This window comes from Saccostrea echinata, unplaced genomic scaffold (assembly GCF_033153115.1).
Source record: "Saccostrea echinata isolate AGI-Se365-2 ecotype Australia unplaced genomic scaffold, CSIRO_AGI_Sech_v1 ptg000009l, whole genome shotgun sequence".
NCBI lineage: Eukaryota > Metazoa > Mollusca > Bivalvia > Ostreida > Ostreidae > Saccostrea > Saccostrea echinata.
In genome coordinates this window covers 39,464,896-39,481,240 of record NW_026889758.1, presented here as the reverse complement: position 1 = coordinate 39,481,240, position 16,345 = coordinate 39,464,896, and the positions used below count along the sequence as shown (strand labels likewise).

General features: G+C 33.2%; 2 protein-coding genes across 2 annotated transcripts in view; one reads left to right on the top strand and one right to left on the bottom strand.

The window, feature by feature from the left end:
* LOC133182373 (B9 domain-containing protein 2-like) overlaps window positions 1–16,345 on the top strand; it is a 613,772-nt gene that overhangs the window by 518,681 nt on the left and 78,746 nt on the right. The window lies entirely within an intron of this gene.
* LOC133182358 (G2/mitotic-specific cyclin-B-like) lies at window positions 3,156–10,287 on the bottom strand. Its single transcript, XM_061317172.1, has 8 exons — window positions 10,130–10,287; window positions 9,173–9,469; window positions 8,769–8,975; window positions 6,579–6,737; window positions 5,333–5,569; window positions 5,040–5,180; window positions 4,691–4,795; window positions 3,156–4,444 (listed from the first exon to the last, which is right to left on the bottom strand). Exons 1-8 carry the CDS (start codon window positions 10,154–10,156, stop codon window positions 4,343–4,345), a joined length of 1,275 nt encoding a protein of 424 aa, XP_061173156.1. The 5' UTR covers window positions 10,157–10,287; the 3' UTR covers window positions 3,156–4,342.

The window sequence follows — 16,345 nt, the reverse complement described above, 5'->3', positions numbered from 1 at the left end:
TGATTATTGTTCGTTATTTTCATATTTCATAGATGAGTTACAATGTGATATTGTAAATAAATTTCTATCAACAATGGAATTGATGCACAGAATGGTTCAATAGAAGGGAGCAATAATTCAATTAATGTGCAGAATAGTCGATTTATTGCTCTCTTCAATTCCATTATCTCGCCTGTCAATTCAATTAATGCGCGCAAAAATTGAATCATTGCTCTCTTCAGTTGAGTTAATGATATCGTTTTTTTTTCAATTATGCGCGGAGCAAATTTTTTTTTTTTAAGAAAGAGTCAGCTATTTAATTTAATTGAATTCAAAGAATTGATGCACGCACTAATTCCTCTGATAAAATCGTTGTTAAATATTTAGATATGGTTTAATTGAACTACAACTATCAACACATTATGTATACCGATGTCTAAATTAATTTTTGCGAGCAATAATTCCACAATATCGTTGAGTTCAACAATTGAATTGAGGTGCACATCAAATGAATTGTTGCGCGCAACAATTGAATTTATGAGAGCAATAATTGAATTAATGCGGGCTTCAGATCAATGATTACTCATATTTCATAATGGCGCCGATTCTGACATGTTCCTGGTACGTCAAATATCAAAATCGAATAAAAACGCCTGGAAAATGTCAGATATTTCGGACTAGTGTATTTAGTGTGTACACCCTCCTTTCTTGATACTTTTTCGCTAAAAACTATACAGAGTTTACCGTAATTTTAAGCAGACTCACAAGTGTTTCTATTTGTTTTACATATTACATTGCATGTATATCCCGATGACAGCGATCTTACCAAAAATAGCTTAAGGTTCATCGACTTCCAATAAGCGAGATAACCCCACTGCATCCTTCCTACGTCAGGGGCTTCTGAGTCTACTCGTGGACCTGGAACCCCTGACAAACTTTATTTGCTATTTTACGGGCGTGCTTCTCTCATTACGAAGCGTGGAAAACGTCAGATATTTCGGATTAGTGTATTTAGTGTGTACAGCCTCTTTCTTAATACTTTTTTTGCTGGAAATACGTATACAGAATGTACCGTAATTTTAAGCAAACTCACAAGGGTTTTACATTACACGTATGTCCTGCACCAGAAATGAGAAAAACAATCAAGATTTGTAATTAATATTCACATAAAGACTTACCACAGTAAGCCCGCAAAATATCGTATGAAGTTTGTTAGGGGTCCCATGTCCACGAGTGCAGGACCCCTGACGTTGTTTTATATAGGAATACATAGGAAAATTCTTTTAAAAATCTTGCAGTTTAGATTCAATTTTTGTTCAAACCATGATCCCCGGGGAAGGGTGTGGCCATAATAGGGGATAAAAGTTTTACACGGGAATAAATAGGGGAAAAAAATCGTTGAAATTAACTTCTCAAGAACAGCAATGCCATGATTAGTCATATTGATATGGAAGCATCCCCAGGTAGTGTAGATTCAAGTTTGATCAAATCATGACCCCTGGGGTAGGGTGGGGCCACAATGATCAAAGTTTTATAGAGGAATATATAGGAAAAGAACAAGGCCATTTTGACTAAGTTGGCCCATGGGCTTCTTGTTATACAAGTGAACAGAAAGAACAAATCGTGAAAATTGAGACAATCGTACAGATAGATTTTGTATTTTTGTTAAAATCATCATTTTTACCTTTAATCGAACCTTATTTTTCACAAAGGACTGACTAAATTAAATTGATCGAACCTCACAAATATATTTGCCGGTCTCGAACCGACGGATGAAGCTAAAGTCGAAAACTGGAACATTTACCTAAAATAATTTTTAGCTCACCTGGGCTGATAATTCTGGCGTCTAAAATCTACAATACCTCAGGATGCTTCCACATAAGCTTCAACTTTGCTGGCTCAGTGGTTCTTAAGAAGTTTTTAAAAAGGGTTTTCCTATATATTTCAATATAATTTAATTCTGATTGTAACGCGCCATTTGATTGGATAAAAAATTTACTTTATATCGTATAAATTAGGTTGCCTCTGCCACAATGACTTGCGTCAAAAAAGTATCGATCCGCCTGACGTTACATTTAAATTTTGTACAATTTGAAGTCATTTTTTAAGGGCAATAATCTTTTTTTCTAAAACTAAATGAATGAAAATTAAATTAAATTACAAGGAATGAAATTGATAGCTACCGCGGTTTATAAAGCGTAAACTGCCCCAACCCAGTTTATACCGTATAAATTGGGTAGCTATCAAATTACATGTAATTCCTTAAGTAAAACTTTGATTCCCTGTTTTGGCCCCACCCTACCCCGGGGGGCCATGAATTGAACAAAACAGAGTTTACACTATCCCAGGGTTCTTCCACATAAGTTTCAGCTTTTCTGGCCCAGTGGATCTTGAGATTTTTCCTACATATTTCAATGTAAAACTTTGATTCCCTAAAGTGGCCCCACCCTATCCCAGGGGGGCATGATTTGAACAATTTAGAATTTACATGACCCAGGATGCTTCCACATAAGTTTCAGCTTTTCTGGCCGAGTGGTTCTTGGGAAGACTTTTTTTAATGACCCAGCCCTACTTTTGTCTTTTCTTGATTATCTCCCCTTGTAAGGGGGGTTGGCCCTTCATTTTAAAAATTTAAACCATCCTTAACCAAGGATGCTCTGTACCAACTTTGGTTTGAATTGGCCCTGTGGTTCTTAAGAAGTTGAAAATGTGAAAAGTTTACAGATGGATGGACAGACAAATGATGGAAAACAGGTGATCAGAAAAGCTCACTTGATCTTTTGACTCAGGTTAGCTAAAAACCTCAAGAATAGGGAAGCAATGGTTAATGATATAAATATGGAAGCATCTTCATAAAGTATAGATACAAGTTTGTGAAAATCATGACCCCTGTGGGTGGGAGGGGAGTGGGGGTAAATTGGATCAAAGTTTTACATAGGAAAAATCTTCGAATTATTATATTAATATGCAATTATCAGGTAGTTTAGATTCTTAGTTTAGGTTTGTTCAGATCAGGATGAGATTAGGATGTAGCTACAATAGAGGATCAGAGTTTACAAGGCAGTACATATCTTTTCAAAAGTTACGAGACCAAACCGAATATGTCAATAAGCAAAACAAAAATGATACCTAATACTTGCATATTAGCATCCAGTAGAGAAAAAAAAATCAAGCAATTAGTTTTATTTTTTATTTCCTCTACACATACAAATACATGAATAAAATAAAAAGTATCAAAATCATCAATAGCCATGTAAAAATGAAAAGACACCTGCTGAATATATCAAATGCTGCAAATGGCTACATAAGATAAATATTAATTTCAAATGCAAACATCGTAAGGTTAAAAATATCCATATAGGTCAATGTTTAACTTACACAGCTTCAGCAAGTGTCCTTAAACAGTTTCAACAAGATTGATATCTTTAAAAATGAATGCATCATCTGTTAAGCTTCCCAGTTTATCATTTCATTTTCCCTAGATATTAGATTTAAAAAAAAAAATGTTGGAATTCTATGATACTACCCATGATCCAAACATTTCAGCACCTACATAAAAGAAGTTTCCTGTCAGAAAAACAAGGGGATTTTACACAAGTGAAATGTACAGAAAAAAAAATGAAGTCAAAAGTGAAAAGCAATGTCCTTCCCTTGTTTTTCCAACATTAATATCATGATTTATTAGAGTTTTCTATACACTTTCATTCACAAATCATTCACACAATACTGAATAAATAATGAATTCTGAATGAAGAACTGTTGCATGTTTCTAGGAACCTACAAAATATTCTAATGGGTGACTTCATATTTGTGAGGCGATTTCAATATCTAACCAAAAAACCCAACAGAACATTGTGACAAATGATATATTTTTACACCCTCCCCCCTTCCCATGAAACATTCTGAATTGAGATATGAATTGGAATATTACTGAGACAATGGGTTATATATTTGTGTATGAAAGTTTTTCTTTTGATAGATCACAAACCTAACCAAATACGTCTTTCTTATGGATGACTTAAATCTAATAGAATTATTCATATTTTTATTTACTGTTATATTATACCAAATGAGAACGTAAAAGCTAAAATTGTATCTAAAAAATTAGTTTTATAAATTATTGATTAAATTATAGAATAAAAAAATTGTGCATAAAAATTCATATTACGGGAGAAAGAATTTTTTTCTGGTACCAACAAAAAGTATGAAAAACAAACTCTACAAGCAGAACAAATTTGGTACAATGAAACTAGCAGCATCCACAACTCAGAATCCCCACAGATTTGATCCTCCCTGAAAACTCCACTCCTGACAATACACACATCACAGCCTGATTTTAAAATTCCAAGGGAATGTTTATAATTTATTCAGATTGATTAGCCATGTCTTTAACCACTTGTCCTTTAAGTTCCGAGCACGTGCTGATTTTCATAAATTTTGATGAGGCATATTTTGTTCTAACAGCCTGGAAATAGAAAAATAATGATCATTTACTAACAACATTATTGAACATTGTCAAACATGTACATTGCTATTAATAAAGTTCTGTTAGAATTAGGTATGATGTTCAAATATCTACCTTTTCCATATTTGCAGAGATTGCATAGTAGATGTCATTTAGTATGAATAAAATCTGATTATTTAACATAACTTGACAGATGCCTGAATGAGGGAAGGAAGATTAACTCCAATGTACTATAATGCTACTCACCGTTAATTTGTAGGTTTCTGCTTTTATGACTAGACTACACAACTTTTGCATTAATGGTGAAAGATCCTTCTCTGAATAGGAACTGTAGTGACTTAATGTGTCAGTCTGTAAATAAACAATAAATCAGTTAACATTTTGATGTCACAAAGTTTGTCATCAAATATTTATTTTTTTACTGTAGAATAGAGTTAGATTGAAGGCTTATTTCTTATCTTACTGAATCACCAATATCTAAAAAAAAAAAAAAAAATTTCTATAAAAAGCACTGAAAATATTTATATTCATATTTAATATTTATGGCAACACTGTTGTTTTAATGGAATTTTCTTTTCACTTAAGAGTTGCTTACCCATTTTGATCCATCTAATAATTTCATTGAAAGACAAAGGGCAGCAGCTGCAATTTGTGAGGGGTAGTATTGCACCATATCGTATTCAATGATTGTAAGTTCCATCAAATACTTGGCCAATGTGTGTTTGCTGGCATCAACCTATCAAAAAAAGATTTTATGAAAATTGGAAAACAGCTTTAATTCCTTTAATTTTATCTGTTAAGACTCTCACTGTACATTTCTTGGAAGGTTTTTCAAGATTCTTTTTGACTTGAGTCTACCATTTCTGCTGATAATGTTAGAAGTCTTACCCCTCCTGCTTTAGAGTTGCGTCTGAGGAAATGTAAACAGAGAGGTTTTCCCATGCTGAAGTCCAGAGTTTTGAGGATAAGAGCCTCCATTTCCCGAATATCTTTTTTCTGGTAGGCATTGTCTGTGATGTAGACAAAATCGGCTACCTCTGGGGCATACATCTCCTCATACTTGGATGCAATCAGCATGGAAGTCACACCAACTAACTGAAGCTTGTTACGTGGCACTTGGTGAATCTAAAAATATAAATCAAAGAAGATGGGTGAACATGACGAGCAAAAAGCCTAGTGTGACAAACATGAAGGTGAAAAATTAAATCTCAATTATATCAAAATTTTCCTTGATATTTCATCTAACATTAAAATATACTTTATGTAAAATCTCTACAATTGGCAAAAATCTAACAAAGATTGAAATTATTTGCTTATGAAACATTATACACACACTAAAGAGGCCAAAAAGAGTCATTTTCTCATACTATAACACCATTTTTCGATATGAGTGGGTCTTCGCACCATTTTTTATAAAAGTTGATCTTCATAGTTTGCATAAAAATAAACATTTTTTGGTTAACAAAAATATGGAGCAAAGACCCACTATACCTTAAAAATATACTTTTATGACATTCGCATCTTTTCGAGAAATACTTGAAGTACATTAAGTCAAGGGTCATATCACAAACATGATTTAAATGCCACTATTCATCAGGACTTGTGTAGTCTAGTGGATAGCGTGCTAGTCTTGAAAGAAAATGATCCTCAGGATTTTTACTGACAGGGTTCAAGCCCCACAAATACCACATTATTTTTTAATAAAAGAATCAATTTTGCCGAGAAAATTTTCCTCAGAAAAGTTTTGTTTATCATAATTTTATAAATTTCAATAATGAGAACTTTACTCTAAATACTAAATTCACAAAATGAACATGATTTTTATATATCTGAAGCTATAGGCTTTCTGCACGCTATGTTTGCCCATCTCCTTTTTGCTCAAGTTTTACAATTACAAAAAATATATATATTTAAAAAATATATATACTGAGAAAACTAAAATATATTTTTAACCTTTAGTTCATGTGCAAGTTTTCATGGACTATCACAGCACCTTCCATTATAATTCATATTAAATTCATGTGAAACAGTTTTTGTTTGTTTATTTGTTAAGTGAATTTTAAAATAATCACAAGAAAAAAGGGTGAAGTCTTTAAAAAAAAAAACTCATTACTGTCTTTATGCAATGACATACTTGTAAAAATCTGTCGATAATGGATACAGTCAAGTAGAGAGTTTCTTGCAACAAGTGGAATCTGTGGTGAACCTGACACAACCAGTCAATCAAAATGGCACGCATTTTACCAGTTATCTCATAACCCTCGAGGAATTTAGGCCTGACTGGAAACTTTTGCTGAAAAATACAAAATTGAATATCTTTCATACTAAAGAAAGCCCATCTTTATTTCTTTTTATCTCTGTAAACAGTATCCAAACTCTGCAAGATGACTGGAAAATTTGTTTCACACCACAAAGTGCTATGTACTAATCTCAGTCAGAAAGCATAAGTCAGTGGGCTTGAAAATCCAATCCTAATGTTTAAATATTGCAGTTAATAAATTTGATTTTTTTTTAACATTTTATTTTTCTAAAATACATTTGTCTGATGTAATTTTAGAAACAGTCTTTTAGCCAATCAAAATCCAATTAGATATACTGCCAGAGATTAGTGCATAGCACTTATGTGGTGCGAAATGATTTTCCCAGTCGGCAAGCAGAGTTTGGATGCTATTTACAGATTAAAGATAAATTATTGTTGAAGAGAATGATAATAAATAATTTGCCAGTGCATTTTCTCTAGAAGCATAAAATGACTGTAATTATTGGGAGGGGGTACCCCAGTATGCTAGAGGTGAGGTGGCGCCAAGTCAAAAGTATCTCGCTGCTGAAACTGCCAAAGTGAGAATGAATTATCGAAAAATCAAGGCATTGCCATGTACAAGTGACATGGAAACAATTAAATACTCATTTTTACAATAAAACTTACATTTAATTAAAACAGTTATTTTTTATATTAGCATTCAATACATTGTGAACTGTGAAGTCAAAAGTCAAATTCATATATTTTTGTGTATCACTTGTACATGGCAAAGCCTGGATTTTTAATAATCCATTTTTAAATCCACAAAACAAAATTATGTCATGTGTCTATTCCAGGGTTGTGGATAACCACTCGCCCACTTGCAAATGTGAGTAAGATTTGAGGTGGGCGACTGGATATTAAAAATCTGGTCGCCCACATGGCGAACGATTTTTTTACCGGAACATAATCACATTTCAGTTTTATTTTATGTACTTTCAGTTTTTTAAGAAAACGCTCTACTAACTTAGATTATTTGTGTTGCGTACAAGCATATTACTCAAACATGTACAAGTACGTGACTGAGATCAAAAATGGCGATTTATCGAAGCGGTTAAATCTCCGTTAAATCTGATGATACGAAAGCAAATGTTTGAGATTGTTCTAATAGAAATATTGTAACAATCGGCTATGGTTGTCACACTCGCCATTCGACTAGTTATTCACAGATAGAATTTGAATTACCATGTCAAATGCACACAATACAAGATCGGGATCAAACTTAATCACAGGTTGTAATTTATTATTTAATATGCCCCTTGTTAAACCATAGACGCTTCAGTTGTACAAGTTAAGGTTAAATACTACAAAATGTACTGAACATATCATCGGATCAAAGTTTTTAGAAAAGAGAAAACGTGACAATAATCCATATTCTGTGAACATATAGATACTACGAAAAAAAACATTAGGATTTTTGTGTTCTTATTTTTAATTTACATATAATGTGGGCCCGTGGATCACATTGTGGGCCCGTAAAATTTGAAAAGTTAGGAGCCCACATGGCCCCTAAGGTTTCAAAAGTTAACCACAACCCTGCTATTCCTATTTAAAATTACTTGCTGATGCAACACTTTTTTTTTTAAAGCTTGCAAAATTAATGTGATGTCAAATCTAAACAAATTCTGGTTGCAAGTTTAAATAATGAAGATTTTGATTAATGAACACTAATGCATACTGACTCAAGTGGATTTTATTATTTTTGTTGACGCTTATACCTCATGCAAATAAGAAAGTACCTGAAAATTACTCATTTACAGTTTATTTCACTCATAATGTTCCGACCAAATTTCAGTGGGAACTAGCTCAAATAAAAAAATGGTCTTCGGATACAAGACTCCTAGATATACAAAGAGTGTAGGGACGTTAACTGAAGCTCTTACTTGTAGGAGTAGGTAGAAGGGTACTCCATGTAATTCAGAGTTAGATACTTTATGTTATTATTTTATTATTGGGTAAAAAAGCAATTACAGAAACAAGTGCCTGTGGTTGTAAAATACATATTGCAACTGATTAAAATCTAACCTCCAACTCCAACATGTATTGGTAAATGTCATTGACATATTCACTAACAAGTTGTGGGTTATCTTTGTCATTCTCATCAATATCTTCCACTTTTAATAAAGCTTTTGAGAATGCCTCAGGTTTATCTTCACTGATGTCCATAGACTCGGGAGGTCCCAGTAATATGTCTGGTTTAGAAACATTTTTCACTGCTTCTATGGATGCTTCCTGTAAAATACCATTTAAAAAACATTTTGCAATGTATTTCACAAACTTAATGTAGTTTCATGGCATAATTTTATCACTCATGATTGTAAATATCAAGAAATAACTTTATGAAAAAAGTACAGCGATTCAAAATGCCAAGATAAGAATAATTTGCCAATCAGAAAATTGTATTTCTCATCTTAGCAAATACAACTTACAGTTTTTGTTTCTGTTTCTACAAGTTCTTTTAGGGAAGAAGTAGCTTTAGATTTGACTATTTTCTGTCTGGTCACTATCTGTTGCTGCTGTATGATCTCTTTCTTGATTGCATTTGTCTTTTTACTAGGGTCTATCGTAATTGCAGAGACTTTGTGTCCAATGTTTTCAATTGTTCCAAGGGCTGATCTTGTTCCCATATGAGATGAAGGTCGATGAAGTTCCGTTTTGGCAAGTAATCCTCCATCTGGATTTTCCTTGTTGATGAGAACATGTGTGCTGCCAAGTTGTGGACGTGCCTGAAATTATCAACAATTCTTAGTGAGCTAACGACCAAGTACTTAGGTGATTATATTCATGAATCCCCATCTCCCCACCAATATAAAAAATAATAATAAGACTTAACATATTTTTGAAGAAGTCAAACAATTCTGCTTTGTCGCAATAAAGATTTCAGTCAATTTTTGCTTTTGCTTTTTGCTTTAGACAGTACCCCGTTTCAGAACAGTCAATTCACTTCACATTTTTGTGTCATTATCTAAAAATCTGTTGCAGTTAGATTTTTATTTTTAAATAAAATTTTAAAAAAAAGGAAAAACAATGATCATTGCAGGAATTTTAAGGACTACAACAATGCATTATTTTCTATTACATTATGCACATTATGTTGTATACGGTATACCGTAAAAATATTATGTTGTATACTGTACCCTATAGGCAAACATGTCTATTCCTGCTGTGCTTGGATTTTTATCCACAAAAACACCATTTCAATTGCATGCTTCAAATTATGTATCATTGAGTCCATATTTTATAGAACAAACAGACACATAAAACAAACAGATTCTATACATCATATTTATCTTTGCTGACAAAGCGCCCGGGAATTTCGTGCTCCAGGTCGAACAAGTCCTGGATTGTTTACAACCACAAAATTCAAGTTTAGCTGAAACTCTTACCGTTTGCGGTCTATTTGTTAAAGCCATTGTGTCTTTTTGAGCATGTAAATATCTTTCAAATCCTTTTTATTGTGAAACCACTGCATATGATGCCTGTAAGTGCCTGCCTGTTTTCACAACATACTGATGCTTGTTCTCACCATATTCACTGCGGAGGTCTTCAAATTCTTACCGCTGTTCATTGATTGGATAAATTTTAAAATATACAACTTTTTGATTGGCCAATTCATGTTTTAGCTTGTAGCAACCCGAAGTGTGCAGTTAATAAAATATTTTTTAAAAACATTTTATATATTCTTTTCTGAGTGTTACCTTTAAAAATTACGGCTTATTGTTAGTGAAACAAATATGTTTTAAACTTTTCTTCTTTTTCTTTGAAAGCATTTCCATTTATTCGATGTACCTCGGAGTTTTACCATTTATTCAATATACAATCACCCGTTGTGCGATGTGCATTGGAGTTTTACCATTCATTCAATATACAATCACCTGTTGTTCTGTTCAATTAAAAAATGCATGATGAAACATGAAACATATAGGTATATTTAAATTAAACTATGCATGATATCTAGATCGGGCATTAGGCATACAGAAATCTATTTAAATCGATCTAAAATTAGATATTCTGTATAGTAACTCAACTAGTATGATCATACTCGTAAAATATATCTATGTCATGTATATAATTTGAAATTATTTCAATATATTCCATTCAATTAAATTTGGGATTCAATTTTGTGATCAAATTGATCTTTACGGAATCTTCCACGATAACTGCACCGATACTTCTTTACATTTTGAAATTTACAATTATTTGAAATTTAATTTAAAAAAATGCAATTATTATAAATTATTAGTAATTTGTGAATTATTAACCTGTAATATCAGGTTAATTATTAATTTATAAAATCTGTTGCCGCAACCCTTACAAGCCTCCGTACATTTTTGATAAATAATAGGGCTCGGTTTATATTTTTAAAATCGCGGATTAAAATAGAGAGTACCGGAAAAACAAATTCCGAGAGCGCCACTACAAAGATTAAAAAAATCAAACAAGTTTTTGACAATAAAAATATTATCGGTGGCACCTCTTCATACCTAATCAAAATAAATTCAAGGTCATATATGTATAAATTCATCTCGTTACACCAATGTATTCATTTAGAACTATTATCCGATTATTCGCAAGAATATATTTAACTGTTAAACTCGCTGTCAATCCTTTATTTTCCAAAAATGGGCTGTCAGAATATATTACCCTTCACTCACTGATATTAGAAACAATGAATCTTGGAGAGAGGTGTTAACAAACAAGTTGAAGGGGATCGAGCTCAGACTTTTGGCAAACGCATATCAGATTATAAGAAATGTTGTAGTAATTAAACTGATTGGCTGATTTAGAGATACATCCTTATGCTAGTTACTGGTTATCTATTATCGATTAGTTTACTCTAAATATACCCAAGGAATTACAATATAACAATGAAATCAGTATATATATATTTTTTTTACCTGCAGAAGGTCTTATTTCTTATGCTTTTTTAAACTACTACTACAATAAAATATCAGCTGCATGGTCCCAGTTTTCATCATAAAGAATTCTACCGGTCGCCTAGTGGTAGGGCGTTCACTTCGGGGAGGCTCGGATTCGATTCTCGTTCGCCTCGCCGCGTCAAGACATAGGTAGCATGCGCAGATCTAGAGGGAAACATGGCATCGTTATGGTCAAAGACTAATATATAATACCATAACGCTACAGTTCTGCAGCTAAAGTTGAAGCCCTTCACGGGTTTATGGTAACGTCTCTATATGAGTGAAAAATTCTCGAATGGCACGTAAAACAATATACAATCAATCAATCAATTATAAAGAATTCTAATTTTATCTGTTAATGCAAAATTCGAGAAACTGCAGGGCCATATACGAATATATACAACTTATGCATGAGGAGGGTTGGGATGAAAAACCACGAAGGAATGTAATTCCCTTGATCCATCATGAAGTCATGATTGATTTGAGTTGAATTTACTTTTTGCCATACTTTACGGTTATATAATGTAGAAAATAAAGCTTTTCATGGAATTCAATTTGAAATCATGCCCAAAAGTAACCCCGATACCTATATTCAATTTAATTACATTTTAAAGAAAAGGTGAAGAAGATATCACTTATTACGATAACGTCCGAGAGAGTTTTGCCCTGACGTAATAATCTTCTCTCGGGTGTTTTCATAATAGGTAATATATTCTCTATGCACTTCCGTTGCGTTTACCTAAGGATTTTTTCAACGCACTGACTGCAATGCTGTTTAAGGATTAATTGTGGGATTCTTACGAGATGCAGAGCCAATCCGATAGCATGAACTAAGACAGAAATATATATAGAGACAGTGTGAACCGACATTTTAGATTAAAATAAAACAAAAACATGTTTTTAAACCCAGAAAGACCAGTGGGGGTACAACGTAAACAAACCGGAGTGGCATACCTTTCTCTCTTATAATGTATAGTGGGGTATTTTTTGTGTGGAACGATTATTTTGGGGTTTTCACGATTTTTTCCTATGATACACATGATGAATAAGTGCAATAAATATAATTTGTGAAAAAAATGTCCAAGCCCCGGGGTTGAATATCGGGGGGGGGGGGGGGGGGGCTGTCAACAAGTACCTGTGCTTTATGTCATGATATTGATGATAAATTTCATTTCTTTTAACAGTGTAATTTAAATATACATTGTATAGGCAAGAAATATAATTAAAAAAAACATGTTAGATAATTATTCAAATTATAAAAATAAAATTATAATTATAATTAAAACAAAAAAAAGGTCATCAGTTAACATTGAGGGAGCACAATCGTAAATTACCTTTGTTTTCTATTCTATATAATTATAAACAATGTTGGCATATTAAGAGGGGGGCACGTTAGAATGACATTGTCCTATATACTCCATAGTGAGGGCTTGTTCCGAAACACAGATTATTCTAACTAGCCCCCCCCCCCGGTACCCCAGGACTATTTCAAGCCCGATAGGCATCAGAAACCTTTAATTTAGTTCACTATAGAACTCAAAATATATCGACGAAACGGCATTTGTTAGCACTTCTGTTAATTCACAGAAGTGTTGACTTGGATCATCAATGTTTTTGAAGAATATAAGGAAAGGAACATTAAGTTGATATTTTATTGAGGACATATACGCAACGTAGTTTTCAAGAACTTTATTGTCTTTTTCCCTGGAGTTGAAGAGTTCCAATACTTAAAGGAACTCTGTGCTGCATTTTAATGTCTATATATGCTGTTGAACACTTTTTCTAAAACAAGTTTGGATAAACAAAACATCTAGAATATATGTTTAGAATTTTTTGTATATTTTTCTTTGAATTATACAAGAATTTTCATCAATCGATATTTTTTCAAAACCCCTGGTAATGCATGTTGATTTTTTGTCTACGAACATCTGGGACTATATAATCTTGAATTAAGAATATCTTGAAAAATTATCAGTAGGTAAGGTACGTTGCGTATGTCCTTAAAATGGAGTAAAAAATATTTGTAAATGATAATTTCTTGTCATTTTTTTTATTGCTACTAAATATCTTTAATTTCTTTTTCTTTTTTTTAAATATGAGTGAGAAGCCCCCTGTTCACAAACCCTTTCCTCTCCACGCAACAAAGCTTGTCCTTGAATTAACCCACTGGCGAACTACATGTAGGTGCATGGTTCCCAGACTTCTCGTCTGGACGTATATATCCCCACTAGCCTTGGAGAAGTAGCTGTACACCACTACCCGAAGACCTGCATCTCCAGAGTCCTATATTCATGTGGATATCGTTAACTTATTAGAATTCTACACTCTTGAAACATTTCGTGAATTAAATACATCATGACTAATGAGTGTTAAAATGGTATTTACAAATGTGTCTTCTCAAATTAGCGTACGTAGCAAGCATGGCAAAGCCTGCCTCATGAGCAGATGAGGGGCCCACCTTGTGTATGCATCTCAAAAATGTCACTGCATTTTATTCGTTTCGAGCTAATAAACAGTTCCTGTATGGTCCTATTTTTACTATATAGGACCATAGGAGTTGTAAATATGTCTTTGTATAATTATTTCATCTTGATAAATATAATTCAGATGTCGTTTCTTCATTCCTTTTATTTATGGGGTAAACTTTCGAAATCTTTAAAATTGGCTTATGGAATTGCTTCCTGAGACGTCCAGTGTACTTTTCTTTAGAAATAGGTTGTTTCTTTGCTTTAAAATACCTTTAAAAATTGTTGGACCAACAACATTTGAACACCTGCCTGGTTGAGGACTCCTAATTTAGACTTTTACTCGGCACTTATGGCCATTGATCGTTAAGAATCAGTAAGGGAGCTTTTTCGTGTCAACATCTACATGTATATTGCAACACTGGACCTACGTTTTTTACGGTCTCACTCGACTGACCAGTTTCCACGTCCCACGAAGGGATCTGTGAGTCACTTAGAATGAGCTCCTGAATTACTTTGTGACTCCAAAACGAAACACTATAGAATCACTGCGCCACGCGAGGCCCTTAACATTTTATCTGTGTAAGTACTCGAAGATGATAGTAGGTTTGAAAAATATACTGGGATGTCCGATGGTTGAGTATTTGTGAATCTTGTCTTTTTTAAAAATACATGTATTCGATTTCAATAAATTTACTCTGGCCTGAGATATTGCACAAGTTCAAATGAATAATTGAATATTTGTGAATAATTTACCATACATGTTTGCTTCATTTGTATGATATTCGGTTAAAAATTCGGTTTCTTTTGTTCTTTCTTATTTATAAAGATATTATTCAATTTTTCAGAATGTATTTTCAAAATTGCTGTGAGAAAAAAAATAAATAATTCACCTACCTACCTACCCAACTTGAAATTTTAGGGTCGGGTTAGGGGAAACAAAAATATTTTTAATGATGGCCTTGTGTAATTTGTGTTAAAGTCTTTCCACAGGAGTCAGCAGTTTTATCAATACAGCAATGTAAACAACCACCAGTGAGCTTCATGAGGGAAGCGAGCAATTTCAGTTTGGAGGGGGGGGGGTAGAGGGTGGGGGCACAATCTATCAAGCAACTGAAAAAATTTATAGACATGTTTGAGGGGACACATATGTAAATTATCATTGTTTTCTTTATATGTATATTATATACTGACAAAACTATTAAGGGGCCGGACACAAATTAATTTTGGCTTGTCTTTTTTTTTTTTTTTTTTTAATAGTAATATATACGCTGGCATTTTTTGGGGGAGGGGGGGGTCAAGGCCAACCAACCCAGGCAGCTACGCTCGTAAAGCTCACTGGTTGTTGTTTACATTGCTTTATCGATAAATGTGTTCACACGAAAATACTCTTACATGGTGTAATCATAAACCTAAATCATAGACCTATTAAAGCAAGGTCTGCTGTATGGCCTAATCGAACATTTCCCGCGCAAAACTCATTCGGTGAAACCAAGAGGCGAGTGTAAAATTGGTCGAAACTTGATTGGCTTGAGAAATCCTCAGTCAAAACTTTGTGCAAGAGTTGGACTGAAATATTAAGACAATAATAAACTTTTTTATATTTATGAGACGTCAAGGCACATTATTATCGACATTCTAAATTTCAGAATTTCCCCATGAAATCAATATTTACGATGGAATGCGAAACTAACTATATGTCACGTGACATTTGTTGATAAATATTTTGGACATTTTGCTGTCTTACAACTGTAATAAGAAGGTTGCATGGTTGGTAACGACACATGAGATGACACACTGATACTCCAGGTAAAGTTTCTGTTAATAAGCTTATTTTTTCCACGTTTATGAGTTTGTAAGTGATGTTACATCGAATAAAATGTAAGTAACGTTAACATTTATGTGTCTGATGAAAGACACATTGAAAGTTAGTTTGCAGAATTCTTTTATGTTATAATTTCTTAATGAACAGTGTATAAAAAGTAGAGATGGATTTGTATATTAATTTGTTTTGATATGAAACCGTACTGTTTGTCAGTCTGTCTGCCAGTCGGTCAAATTTGTCCTGCTGGTTAAACTTGTCAGCCCAGTTGCCAATCTGTAAATATTATGTGTAACACTCTCAATGTTATCTAAGATTTAGGAAGGACCTAAATTATACACTCTGGGGTTTGTTAATGTAACTGACAAGGAGAACCAGACTGGGATTTCAACCCGA